We start from the raw sequence: 13,949 nt of genomic DNA on the forward strand, positions 1-13,949 counted from the left end.
ACTATTAATAAAATGCATTTAGTGTACACCAGAAGACAGACATGATTCTGGAACTATGTAATCCCTAAAGTAATGAGAATATTATTAATATAATATAATAACCACTGTAATTTTGAAACTGAGACCAGCGGCTCCTCAGCTGAGAGGTTCTTTTCAGCACAACACCTTCTCCTTTATTAAATACTTTTCATTCCAAGATGACGTGTTATGGTTTGAACTTGTGAACGTTTCTCCCCCCTGAAGCTTGACTTAAAACGGTCTGTGTGAACAACAGAGGAAATCGGAGGAAGTGATGAGGAAGCGTGACAGATCCTCTGTGACCTCGCCCCGGTTGCACCGGCTGCTAAACTCTGCTGCACAAATAAAGTGTTCAAGTTTGAGACTAAAAATACCCTTTTTAGGGGATTTTTCATTGCGTGTCGGGCAGTCAGCTGTCTGACGTAATTGTAAAGGAACACTGGCAGAGAAAAAGTACGCCACACACACACACTCACACATACGTTCAACAGAAGGTATTGAAAATATGTATTTACACATTTTCTCCAAAAAGATGAGACGAGACAGAGATTAATCAGAAGTGACTTTTATTCTATCAGCTGTCAAAACACGAGAAGCAAAGAAATCTCTTTAACAACATCACTTGTGAATTAAAACCGTACGATTTCATTTAACTGTTCACTGTGGAACGCAGTTATCCGATATGTGTTTTATCCCACAATGTAATAAAATAACTCACATATAGAGCATCAAATCACTGTGTCCAGGATTACTGACAAAACCCCTCAGTCTTTGGCTGGGATGCTTGTTGTTATCTGTGAGTTATGACATCTCTGAACATAGTATTAAACTATTTAATTTATTCTCCAAAAGCATAAACTTGTTTCTTATTTAAACCAGATTAATCGCGTGCTATTTAATGATTGACTGAGCTAAGCTAGGCTAGCGGTTAGCATCTCGCTTCTCTATCTATACCCATAATATACCTATACCCTAAATTAACTATATAACACAAATGAAGCAACTTGTACGTAATCCACGTATTTGTGAACCAAGATTTAAAAAGAGCGACAAAGTCGGAAATTCAAGTTCCCCAAAACCCACCCAGAGCTGCTCGGTCCTTTGTCTGCTGGTTGGATCTGAATCCATCAAGGGAAGATCTTTTATAATTAACCAATGTTTGTTTAAGTACTTTACACACTCTTCTGTCAAGTTAACATTTGCTTGAGTACCTCAAGCACCAGTAAGTCTTAAAACACTTCAACGTCCACTAGATGTCTTTAGTATTAATTAATATGAACATCCAAATATCAACTGGACTTCTGGTTTAACGCGTTTTAAGTTGTTAATGTCACATCTGCATTAAACTTTCAGCCTCATTTGTCTGGTATAACGTTTTTTTTATTGTGTGTTTCCACGGCCTTAAGGAGGCTCGAAGGCCAAAACACGAAAGAACCAGGAGAACCAGGAGAACCAGGAGAACCCCTGACGCCATCGTCGACTCCATCGCTGCACACGCGTCCAAAGATTTGAAGCTACACTTATTTCTCTACTTGATTCAAAACGAGCAAACCAACGACACACGACATCGGATGTGCTTTCCCCCCCCTCCGGCTGGCCTCAGTGCTGACAGGGCGTGTCCAGGCTCCGCCCACACCGCCAGCAGCAGTAGTGTTGGTGATGCCAGGTGCGGCCGTCCTTCGCCGTGCGGAAGGACTGACAGAAGATCAGCTGAGGGAGGAGATGATCAAACAGCGGTACATAGACGTGGCTGAGTAACATCATCGCCCTGTACTACGGCGTTTTTGATGGCGTCCGCGGGACGTCGGGCTCACCTCGTCGCAGCCGGAGCACCGCGGCCAGACGGTCTGACAGAAGTGTCGTCCGCAGAACAGCTTCTGACCGGACCAGAAGTAGACCAGGTCCACCAGAGCCTGGCCGCACTCTGAGCACGCGAAGCAGGCGGGATGCCACAGGGCGCCGTGGTAACCCGCGCGCTCGGCGTAGACAGCCGGAGTCTCCTTGGCAACCTCACCGTGGCAACCGGTGCAGCGCTAGAGGATGGAATGAGAGCCACTAATTTTCAAAATTTAAAAAGTCTAAATTATCTCTCTGGGACCGTAGTGATTTCAGCGACCAGCTGAAAGGAGCATGCGCATGCGCATATATTAAGTCACAATTTCAACTTTCTAACCCTTCTTTTTTGGTGGCGGAAATGGGATTCCATAGATTATTAATCGTTCCCTGGATACTATATTCCACTTTGGATGAATTTAATTCCAATACTTCCCTGTAAATGTCACATGCTGGACCTACAAACATGTAATTGTTAAAATGATCCATTCTTACAGATTAAAGTATAAAACATTTAAGAAACAATTTACATATTAACATATGGATAAAAATCCTCCATGTAGAACTGACAGTTACTTTGAATCCACATTTCATCAGTAAAGTACATTTTGTTTCAAAAACCAAAAGTTGTAAGTTGTTTTCGGTCCATTGATGAGTGCAACAAGGAGGCCGCAAATATTTACCGACATTGAGCTGAAACGCTGGTGTTTTGAAACCTTCCAACATTCCCAGGATTTAAAGCACATGTCAGATAACTTGTTTTTCGCTCACATGTCCGTTCCCGTCCTCGGTTCCGTTAGTGGAGGCGGCAGCGGAGGAGTCCTGCTGCCTCGGAGCATCCTTCCCGTCGCCGTCGCCTCCGTCCTTGGCGTCCTTCGCCGTCCTCTGGGAGGCCGCTTCGCTCAGAGCTCGGCCCTCCCCGGGTAAGGCCACCTCCCCGACTCCAAGCACCTCCTGTTTGTAGCTCTTCACAAACAGCAGCATGGAGGCAATCTGCAGGAGGACAAGTGATATTAAAGGAAATAGACCTTGTTCGCGTTGTTTTCTGAAGACAACAGGAATTTTCCATTTTTAACGTTATTGGGAAACACTACCACCACCGACCCACAGGGGCCGCCATAATCAACACAAGCAGAAGCCTCTTGGTAGCTGTAAGTGATGAATAGAGTTTGGACCTGGCAGGGCACCGTACCTCCTCCTCGCTGGCCAGGCTCTGGCACTTCATGGGGTCCTGATCGTAGGCAGGGAGCTGACCAAAGAGTTGCCTCCGTCGCTCCAGCGCTCCACCCGTCCCAGAGACGGGACGTTGTGCCTGCGGGATCAGCTCCATGTACTGCATGGCCTAGGGAGGAATCAGGGGGCATTTCAATTGGAGCCTTCTGTTTTTACAGCAATGGTTTTGTTGGGATGTTAACCAACGTTATGAACTGATGAATTCATTCCTCAATTTTGTATTCATCAGGCGGCAGATTCACCGTCAGACATTTGGTTCAGTACAGCAGCAGTTCAGACCCCTGGTTTAATAAAATAAATATGGTGAAGCCGCATCAACATTTAAAAGCACGCTGAAGTTTCTTTCGAGGCGGACCTGGATCCGTCTCCACAAGTTGGACCACGGGAACGTTCTCCCGGGGCACCGCAGCCCTCGCTAATCACTGTCACCCTCCTGATTATAGGTTGTGGAACCCGAAACCTCTGCTTGTTTTTAATGGGAACCAGGAGGTCGAGACACGCAGAGGGGGCCTGCAGAAACTAAACTGAAATGAAGTGATGAATAAAGTGGTGAATCCCACTGCAGAGCTTTGATGACGCGAATACATTTCGTTTTCTCATGTGGTTGAAAGTATAATCCACAGCTGCATCGTATTGCAGGGAGTCACTGTGAGCTCAAACATCACAGTGACTCACGGCTTACTGGTACCAGTTGCCGATTGGCCACATCACCCACAAGCTCCTGCTGCGTCGTGTTCTGTTTATTTCTGTGTGAATACAAACAAGATCGTCACCAATTCAAAAAGTTTTATCTGCACGTAAATAACGGACTCGATGATTCTTCACAAGCTGCTGCAGCGTCACACCAGAACCTCCGTCAACCCCACGCGGGGCCCTCACCAGCGTCTGGGCCAGGCCGGCCGGCGCCCACTCGTACGTGGTGGTGTTGAAGGTGGGGTCTTTGCGGGACACCACCGGGTTGGTCACGATCATGCGGTTCCTCTTGTAGACGCGGAGGCCGCCGCCCCCTTTGACCTTGGCCGTCAGATGGGCGCAGGGCGAGTCCGCCAGCAGGCGTCCCATCCGCTGGTCGTCCTCGTCGCCCCCCCCCGGGGGGTGGTCGGCCGCGCTGCAGCCGCAGGAGACGCACGCTTTCCTGCACGGGTGGGGAAGTTTGTTTGTGACTTGAGGGACTCTTTGCGGCGCGTTGTGCTATGAGGAGCTCGGCATGGACCAGCATGCATTTCATTTTACGTTAGCATTTCATTTTACGTTATCCAAAAGACAAATTGTCACTATTGTGACCACGCCGTTGTGACACGTTTTCTACGTTGCCGTCGTCATCGGTGCTCCACAGATTCCCCCCCTGCTGGTGTTAGGTTTCAATAATCGACTTGTTATGGGCACAGAGTCCTTTCAAAATAAACCTCTGCCTTCTCAGAAAGGTATGTTTGGGCTTTGGGAAACATTTATCCACTCGGTTGAACACCAGTGATTCGGTCATCCATCACGTCTGTAATACAGAGGATCATTAGAGTCAACTGTGGTGCAGCACCGCTATTAATAGCGCGAATAATCAGCGTGACGTCCCTAACAGTCTGTGGAAACTCACACGTGACCTTTTTGATGCAAAAACAACCAAATTCCATATTTGTTTCTTCCGTTTGGTTTGAGCTTGACAACTGACTCCCACCTCTTCAGTATACTTCTTAAAAATATGCAACCCCCCCCCCCCCCCCAACCCACTTACAAGTTCCTTTAAAAGCAGAGAATGGTTGAGAGGAGGGAGGGCGAAGAACCAAACCACGAGGACTTTCAGCCCTTTTGGTTTTTTTCATGCAGGGAGAAAAAAGAATGTGATGGAAAAGGTTTGTACCTCCAAGAATGCGGCTGGAATCCAGAGCAGTTCTCCTCACAAACGCGACACGCCGCCGCACCTCCAGCCCTCGGCTTCACGGACACCTGAGAGGAGACGAAAACACAGCGTGAACACGACCATGCCGTTCTCATGGTTTATAGGCCATCAAGGGACCGACGGACGGGGAGATCTGCAGAGATCAGAGGCCCAAAACAGTGAAACATTTGGTCAAAATGAAGAGATCTCTGTGCCACAAACACCGGTGTGTTGGATTCCTCTGTATCTGAAGACTTCTACAGCTTCAAATGTTGAGAAGAACTGATTTGATGAAGTAAAACTTAACCACACGCAACTACAGGGAATTTATTGGCAAATTAAACTGAAGCACATTCATATAGATTGTCAGAATCACAACGTATTAAATCCCGAAGTTTCTCTCTGTCATAAATTGTTCGCATGAATCCTCAAGGAATGAACCTCGAGAACTTCGACTCGCTGTCTTATTTTTATTTTTCTCTCTACTCATTGTTCTGCCAACTATGCTCTTGGCAGAGAGGGAACACATTTTCTTCACGCATGGATAATAACAATCAGATGTCAAAAACAAAAGGCTAATTATACTCCGCCGCCAAACGTGATGGGCCTGTTTGAGCTGTAATGCTATCAGCGTAATTAGCGTTAGCTTTCTGTCAGATTTGACAGCAAGTGTTGGATGAGGAGGTAGAGATGTTGTTTTTGTACATTTCTCAGTGAGTGTGGAGGGAAGAGAAGGGAGTGAACCACACACACACACACAGACATACATGCAGGACGCATGATGTCATCGGCCCACCCAGTGACATCATCTCAGTTCTGACAAATTCTTATCGGCCTGTATTCCACCTCCTCCTCCTCCTCCTCCTCTGTTTAAAGCTTTTCTGTCCCACTGTGGTTGAGCTCCTCTTCTTTGTCTCCATTCCTTTCTCATTTTTACTATTATATCAGAAAAGAAAAAAAATACCCACAATCCTCCGCTTGCTTCACACTGTACAGTAAGTTAGTATTTGTCATAATATTTATTAAATTGCATTAAATACATTTTCTTCCTGAGCTTTCAACCATCCCTTGTTTGATTGTCATTGGACCAGCAGTCAGATGATGACAACCGGGCAAACTGATGAGGATTGTCAGATGCTCCCTGTGTGTGTGTGTGTGTGTGTGTCCTCACAATAACTATAGAATAATGAAATGTTTTTGAAAGCCTTTGGCTGGAAACCTGACAGCTGTTGTGCTGAAACAACCTGCTGCTGACTGTCAGCAGGTATTAACAAGCTCAGCAGGACATTCAAGTGACACACATTCTCCTTGTGTATATATATATATATAAATGTGTATGTCAAGAGTCATTGTTATAACTCCTGGATTGGGATGTTCTCACATCAGAAGTTATTTTAACCCAAACAAAGATCTTTCCCCCTGCCTGAGTTGCTTTGTTGCAGTTTATTCCAAAGCCTGTACGTTTATATCGGGTGGAATGTGACTCGAGTTGCTGAACTTTCGCAGGAAAATTCACAACAAAAAAAAAACGTCAAGTAACTCATCGATAAGATAGCAGCCCAACGTTGTGTGAGCACATTCCTCCGAGACTTGAACACCTCGGAGGATCGGATGCAGCCGCTCGCTGGAGAGCCCAGATGAGCGAGTGGAGAGAGAGCGAGTGTGTGTGTGAGAGGCCGATGATTGACACGCGCTGAAAAGGTCACAGCGACAGAAGCAGCTGAGGGGGGAACAAGACCTCGTTACATCCCTCTGCAACACACTGGCTGACAGAATGTGTGTGTGTGTGTGTAGGTGTCAGCTCAGTGACGTCATATTGTACACACAGACACACACAGACATCCCACTAAAAAAACTCCACTAAACATCTGGTGTTGGTGATGAGCTTGACACCTTTTGGCTCAGGTTTGAGTGCTTTGTGATTTTACACTTCCTGCAAAAAAGACAGACATGCTCCTTTAAGTCCAATCTGGGACCGGTGTGTTTCACGGTGTGTTTCACGGTGTGTTTCACGGTGTGTTTCACGGTGTTCTGGTCACCGTGAGAGCAGACGGAACTCAAACATTCCTCCAAATACGCAAGAAATGAACCCGTTGGTTACCCAGGTAACAGAGTTACAATTTGTATTAGCGAAACATCTTAATTAATATATTTTATTTATGTATATAAGAGAAAAATATATTATAGTGTATCTTTGTATAAATAATAAAAATCATATAATAATGATGTGATTTATGTTATAAATACATAATGTTTAAAACAACATCTTGACATCTGGTGGTTTGGCTACATTTTTATTTTTGTACTTTTTGTACCAATAAAGCCAAAGTGAACTGAGAGCGACGGGAGAAAACATTCACTTTCTTTAGTTGCTTAAAAACAAAGATAAACCCACAGTGCTGATGCAATGAAATCTTGCAGTTCTCTGAAATCGATTGGCTTTGTAGATAGACTTTGCAAAAAGGGTCATTATCAATTAAAACGCATCTCAGTGAGGTTTTGTGATTGGTGCTTAAAATAAATCTAGCAAAATATTCTAAAAACCATTGAGAATTATTAAAAGTGGCAACAAAACAGCTGAGAGAAATTTCAAAAACACACAGAGTGGAACAACAACATTTAAAAAAAGGGTATAATCGCTGAATCGTTATTGACTTAACTGTCTTAACTTTTGGTGAAACCATTTTCAGCCGATGTTGTGTTTGTTCAATGTCGGATCTCTGAGCTGCTGTGAATACAGACGCCGAGCTTCATCTTCAGTGGACAGAGATGTGAATAAATGAATGATTTAGAGCCTCTCGGCTTATCTTTCACTTCCCCGGGACAGATGGAGTCACCTAAACAACCAATACTTGAATAAAAACATCTGCCAAATGAAACACATTTTCCTCGTGTGGCAGTTCTCTATATTTAGGGAGTCAGATAAGGCGAGCGGAGTAATTCTAAACATGTCGGCTATGTGACGGTTAAACTGCAGGAAATCACAGATAGATAAGAAGCAGGGGGTCAAAGAGCTTCTTAAACAGCCCAAACTCCGTCCCACGGCATCCTGCATATTTCCTGTTGGTCCCTATTTAATACTAATCTAGGAATTCGATCGCTATTGAAACATGTGACACGAAAGACATTTTCAAAAGAAAGTAGACCGTAAAGAAATCTGATCTCCCAACAGAAACAAAGAAATAGACCCGGTTTAAAGCTTTCTCCTTATATTAAAACGTCCTCTCAGAACGGTTTAATTCTACCTGCCTCACTACATCGCTCCTTGTTTAATGTTCTTTGTCACAAATACAATTCACTTCAAATAAAGACACCTCGTTATAATATTTATACGGAACTGTTAAGGATAGTGAATTATTACAACGTTACTTTTAAAGGAAGGAAAGTCAAACATTTCCCGGCTGAACCTTTTATTTGTGAGGATTTGCTTCTTTTCCTCTTGAGTGAATTCAATATTATTTTTTAAATAATTTGGACTGTTGGTCAAACAAACTGATCACCTTTGGCTCTCAAGAAATGGTAACAGGCAATTTGAAACACATTTTTCTCTGGTACTCAAGAGCCAAAATGATTTATTGTTTAATCAAGAAAGTAATTGAACCGATGAAGAAAAGCAATTGTTTCAATTCTGTTCATTTTTTTTCTTGTCTGACAGTTATTTTGCATTTTGCTTACAGAGATAACTCCCTCTATTTGTGTGTGTGTGTGTGTGTGTGTGTGTGTGTGTTAGAGGTTATTTTCAGCCTGGTGATGGCAGTTTTTCCAGCTCTTGTATATAAAGACGGGTTTGGTCGGGGGATCAAACCCCCGACAGGTGACACTGATCCGTCCGATCTGCCCCAGAATGATGCGACCTCCGGACGAGCAACCGGCGGATGATTGACAGGTGGGATCTGTGGGGAGACCTCTGAGGAGCGGCCTCACGGATTCAAACTCATCGATGCCTCTTTCCACAAATAAAAAAAAAACAATCCACCATTCAGAGTGTAGAAGATGGGATTATGTTCCTCTACATTTATTCATCTGGTTTATGGGCTCAGCAAGCAATTTATATTAAAGCGAGAAGAGCTTCCTCCAAACGACGAAGATCACACCAGACTGACTGACCCTCTGACCTTTGACCTCCTCCATTATGCTGTTCATAATCTGGAAGTATTTGAGACCCATTTCATCCGAGCAGAGGAAAAGGTCTCCGTCCTACCTCGTCCATGTTGTCCGGCTCCTCGGCCCGCTGTGCCGCCGCTGGTCCGGAACAATGGGGCTTGAATTCCTCCCCCGTCGACCACACTTCCTCCCTCCTCCCCGCCCACAGGCGCCGCGGCCGCCGCTCTGCACGGCCCGCTGCGATCCAAACTGTCTGGACCTTCGGCTCACCGCTGCACAGAAACCTCCGCTGGCTTCTTTTCACTCTCGCTGCAAAGTCATGTTTCTCTTTTACAACTTGAATTCCCAATTTCAAACTTTTTCTTCATAGAATTTCAGCAATAACTCACCTTTCTCTTCCTCGGCTCTGCCCTCTTTTCTTCTCAGCTGTAGTTTTGTTCTGTCTTGTTGCCAACAGGTTTCTTAATCTCTTGGTTTTGATCAAACACTGAACAGCTCACCTCTGTTTCTCTTTCTGACTCTGCTTTGCTAAATATTGGGTTCCTCCTCTGCTACAGCTGTGGACCATGTTGCAGCAGGCTGGCAATAATTAGGCACATTTACGTTTCTTTAAAACAGATGGCTTTCTGCAGCAGACCAGGCTGTGAACTCAGTCCTTGTCCTCAGCAGATTGGCCGCTACCTGGTGCAGCGAGGTCTGACTGGACGGTTTGTGTTCTTGATCCGAGACAAAGACCGGAGGGAGCCCAGAGGGATTCCCTGCTCAGACTCGGCCAGCCAATCAAGAGTGAGACTGAGAAGAGTGGTTGGCCAATAGGAACGTCAGGGATTCCTCCACCTCCTCAGTGGAGCTCAGATGAGTGTGGACAACAAATTTGAGTAGGGCCAAAGTGTGGGACACCAGAGCGATGTCCCGCACAGCCGGGCAGTCCGTAGAGGTTAAATCAAGCTGGCTGGCTCATTTGGGACTTCACAAAGGTCTAAAAGAGGAATAAATTGATCCAAGCAGAGCCGGAGAGCCAACAGGGATTAAGAGCCAAAGCCCCAAAAGATCCTTCTAAGTGGAGTCAAACAGGACTCTCAGGGTCAGTCAAAGCAGCGAGAACAGGCACTAATTGACCCGATAGTCGGGGAGGGCCTTTAATGAGGAAAAAGTGAAGCCACTGCTGAAGTGTCTTAAAAATGCATTCCCTCTAATGGCCAGCTGGGGGCAGCACCTCTGCTTGTGAGAGAATGGATCTACTTCTCTCTTCATTCATTCTCTTAAGTAAACGTTCTCTCAGTAAACATAAACAACGTGTGTTCCAAACCACTATCTTAACATGTCGTCGTTCAAATAAACACACGCGCTCAAAGGTGTTTTCTGCGCCCTCGCTGTTGTTCTTTTTTTGACATAAAGGGGGCGGAGCCAGTCGCCAGTGTATCACTACATCTAATTGGTTGCAAACCCCGTCATTGGATTGGCTGGTGTTACACGTTAACGTTTTATGTCAATCATCCTAGTGCCACCGATGAGTGTGTGTTGTGGTGATGTTTGTGGGTTAAGTAACGGAACGCGGGAGCGTTGCGGGAGTTCTTGTGTTTTGAGAATAAAGTCTTAAGAAGAGCACGTTGTCCAGAGCTTCATTAGCGAGAGCCGCTACAATTTATATATATTTATATATTATGTTTGAAGTGCAACCATTAGACTTTTGTGAAAGCAAGTTTGTGCCACGTAAAATAAAAATATAAGACTGACCCCTGACTCTTGTATAGTGTTATGTGTTCTCTATGTCTGCGGTGCCCATAAATAATTTGTTGATGCAGTGTGACGTTTCAATGTGGGCGGAGTCAACCCGTAAGCTGAGAAGATCCAAGTCCACGGAGAGAAGTCAGAAGGAAGCAGAAACCACGGGAAACACAACAGGTAACACTGGGCAACTCTGAAGGATTTAAATAACGTTACTGCTTCTGTGATCTGCTGCTGATTTCAAACACAAGCGCGCACGCGCGCACACACACGCGCGCACACACACACACACACACACGTCTTTATGCTGGAGACTGAGGAAGTGGAGCCTCGCTGTCAAAGTGAAAGTAAAAGTTCTTTCTGTGTTTTTCCAGCTTCACTCTGAGACAAAATGGCTTCACGGTCAGACGAGGATCTCTGCTGTCCTGTCTGCTGTGAGATCTTTGAAAATCCCGTTGTCCTGCCGTGTAGTCACAGCTTCTGTAGAGACTGTGTGAAGAACTGGTGGTCGGAGAAAAAAATAAAAGAATGTCCAGTTTGTAGGAAAAGATCAAAGAGTGAGCCTCCTTGTAACTTGGCCTTGAAGAACCTGTGTGAGGCCTTTTTACTGAAGAGAGATCAGAACGGTCCAGAGAAGGTCTGCAAGCTGCATTCTGAGAAGCTCAGACTCTTCTGCCTGGACCATCAGCAGCCAGTGTGTCTTGTCTGCAGAGATTCTAAAATACACACTGGTCACAGGTTCAGACCCATCGACGAGGCTGCAGAGGATCTCAAAGACGAGATCCAGAAGTACCTGAAGCCCTTGAAGGAAAAGCTGAAGCTTTTTGAAGAGGTAAAAGGAAACTGTGATCAAACAGCAGCACACATGAAGGTCCAGGCCCGACACACAGAGAAGATGATTAAGGACCAGTTCAAGAAGCTTCACCAGTTTCTAGAGGAGGAAGAGGAGGCCAGGATCTCTGCTCTGAGGGAGGAAGAGGAGCAGAAGAGTCAGATGATGGAGAAGAAGATGGAGGCACTGAGCAGAGAGATAGCAGCTCTTTCAGACACAGTCAGAGCCACAGTGGAGCAGCTGAGAGCAGAAGACGTCTCCTTCCTGAACCACTACAAGGCTGCACTGGAAAGAGTCCAGCAGCGCCCCCTGCTGGAGGACCCACAGCTGCCATCAGGAGCTCTGATAGACCAGGCCAAACACCTGGGCAACCTGACCTACAACATCTGGATCAAGATGATGGACGTGGTCTCCTACAGTCCTGTGGTTCTGGACCCAAACACTGCTCATCCCGAACTCCTCCTTTCGGAAGATCTGACCAGTGTGAGGTTTGGAGAACCCCGGGAGCTTCCTGAAAATCCAGAGAGGTTTGATCGGTACCGCGTTGTTTGGGGCTCTGAGGGTTTCCACTCAGGGACTCACAGCTGGGATTGTAAGGTTAGAGATCATAAATCCTGGAGCTTAGGCGTGTCACAGCGCTCCGTTCAAAAGAAGGGGAAAGTCTCGACTGGATACTGGGAATTGTGCTTCATGGATGGGAAGTACGTAGCGGTCTCCCCGCCTCTGTCCAATGAAGTCCTGCCGGTGAAGGAGAAGCTCCGGAGGATCAGAGTTCATCTGGACTGTGACGAAGGAGAACTGTCATTCTGTGATCCCGATACTGACACACACATATTCACCTTCACACAGGTATTCGCTGACACACTGTTTCCACACTTTGAAACCTTGAATGAGCTCCCACTGAAGATACTTCCAAACGAGGTCTTTGTGTCAACCAGCGAGATTCCTAAATGCTTCGGCTGAGAAAGCTTGGTGCTAGCAAATGCTCAGAAGTATCATGCATCATGTGACACATCAGTGATACTCAACAAGTTCAAGGAGTAAAACAGAAAAAAAAACAAGTATCTGATTATATAAGTGTATAGTTTCAGAAACATAGGAACTGTGTTCGCGTAACAATCTGAGCATTTATTTTGTCAAAAATCTCCTAAAATAAATATATAAATGTAGAATATTAAAGCATATATCTTTTTGTACATGTATACCGAATAGAAACATTTATTTTTACTTCTACTTTCATACTTTGACTTTAATAGCTAGAAATCCTGCACTGACAGTTATTGCATCAGCCTGACTGCTACTGCTGTCAAATGTGTCGAGACGTAAAGATTCAATGTTGCGTAAAGTTACGAATTAGACGGAAGAGGTTTTATTCTCTCTGGCGCCGGGGTTACAAATGTTGTTGTAATATTGCCTCAAACGTGTGATTTTAAAAAATAATAAAGAAAAAGGTTTTGGTCAAAAATTGTCGAGAATTCTTTTGTGCAACAATCACATATAAAAAATGAGCGGCAGCACACAGAACAGAACAAATAAATTAGTTCTTGTCTCTACATTTTGATTAATTTCATAACAGACAAAAATAAGTGGAGTATTTAAGGCACCAGATATGCTGACTAGAAATCCCAAATATAAAACTGATAAGATTGGATCCTGCATTTTCCCATGATGCAACACTCTAGCATTTGATTTGACCCGCTTTGCCTTGTGAACATTCACACCTCGTCTCCAACCTCCCTGACTGAAAATTCCCACACAATGACATCATCAGCGATGACATCACAAACATTTTCACAGGCTGATGTGATCACAACCGGAAACTGGATCCTAATTTGAATGATGAAGGAAAAAGACACTTCAAAAGAGGAGACGAGTGAATGTGTTTAGTAGATTGTATTGTACTCATTTTTAAAAAAGGCGCCATTACAAGAATTATTATTACGTATTAACATTGCTAAATACTGTTTAACAATAACTGCTTAACAAGGACGCACCGCTGTGATCCGAGGTCAGTTGAGTGTCATCACAGGTCAAAGTGACACATCTGAGCTGCTGAGGCGACTAAAACAAGGACACCCTCAGTGACGCGATTCAGAGAGCTCCACCCGCAGAGGGTTGACGATCCATTCATCAGGTGTCTATCGGGTACTGTGGAGCATTAAAATGTCTTCTTGGAGAAGCTTCATCTATTCCATCGCTTTCAGTGCAAGGAGTCCAAAATCAAAAAGCCGGATGTCAGTCTGTAACCATCGGTTTAATCCTGATGACCCCCCCCCCCCCAAATAAAGAGCTCCAGCACAAGCTGTAACAACGTGGAGAAACACATTA

General features: G+C 44.9%; 2 protein-coding genes across 2 annotated transcripts; one reads left to right on the forward strand and one right to left on the reverse strand.

Moving 5' to 3' along the window:
- Positions 1 to 575: 575 nt before the first annotated feature.
- On the reverse strand, positions 576 to 9,805 carry lmcd1 (LIM and cysteine-rich domains 1). Its single transcript, XM_037490745.2, has 8 exons — positions 9,451 to 9,805; positions 9,159 to 9,370; positions 4,940 to 5,025; positions 3,964 to 4,219; positions 3,044 to 3,193; positions 2,623 to 2,844; positions 1,833 to 2,051; positions 576 to 1,728 (listed from the first exon to the last, which is right to left on the reverse strand). Exons 2-8 carry the CDS (start codon positions 9,165 to 9,167, stop codon positions 1,618 to 1,620), a joined length of 1,053 nt encoding a protein of 350 aa, XP_037346642.2. The 5' UTR covers positions 9,168 to 9,370; positions 9,451 to 9,805; the 3' UTR covers positions 576 to 1,617.
- Positions 9,806 to 10,889: 1,084 nt separating this feature from the next.
- On the forward strand, positions 10,890 to 13,484 carry LOC119230116 (nuclear factor 7, ovary-like). Its single transcript, XM_037491122.2, has 2 exons — positions 10,890 to 10,966; positions 11,164 to 13,484. Exon 2 carries the CDS (start codon positions 11,181 to 11,183, stop codon positions 12,582 to 12,584), a length of 1,404 nt encoding a protein of 467 aa, XP_037347019.2. The 5' UTR covers positions 10,890 to 10,966; positions 11,164 to 11,180; the 3' UTR covers positions 12,585 to 13,484.
- Positions 13,485 to 13,949: the final 465 nt, after the last annotated feature.

This window comes from Pungitius pungitius, chromosome 8, assembly GCF_949316345.1.
Source record: "Pungitius pungitius chromosome 8, fPunPun2.1, whole genome shotgun sequence".
Lineage (NCBI taxonomy): Eukaryota > Metazoa > Chordata > Actinopteri > Perciformes > Gasterosteidae > Pungitius > Pungitius pungitius.

Coding starts and splice junctions, on each gene's coding strand:
- lmcd1 (XM_037490745.2), bottom strand. Junction 4,220..4,939: donor TTCCAGCCGCATTCTTGGAG/GTACAAACCTTT, acceptor CCACCCGTGCAG/GAAAGCGTGCGTCTCCTGCG. Junction 1,729..1,832: donor GGTGCTCCGGCTGCGACGAG/GTGAGCCCGACG, acceptor CTCCTCCCTCAG/CTGATCTTCTGTCAGTCCTT.
- LOC119230116 (XM_037491122.2), top strand. CDS start 11,181: ATGGCTTCACGGTCAGACGAGGATCTCTGCTGTCCTGTCTGCTGTGAG.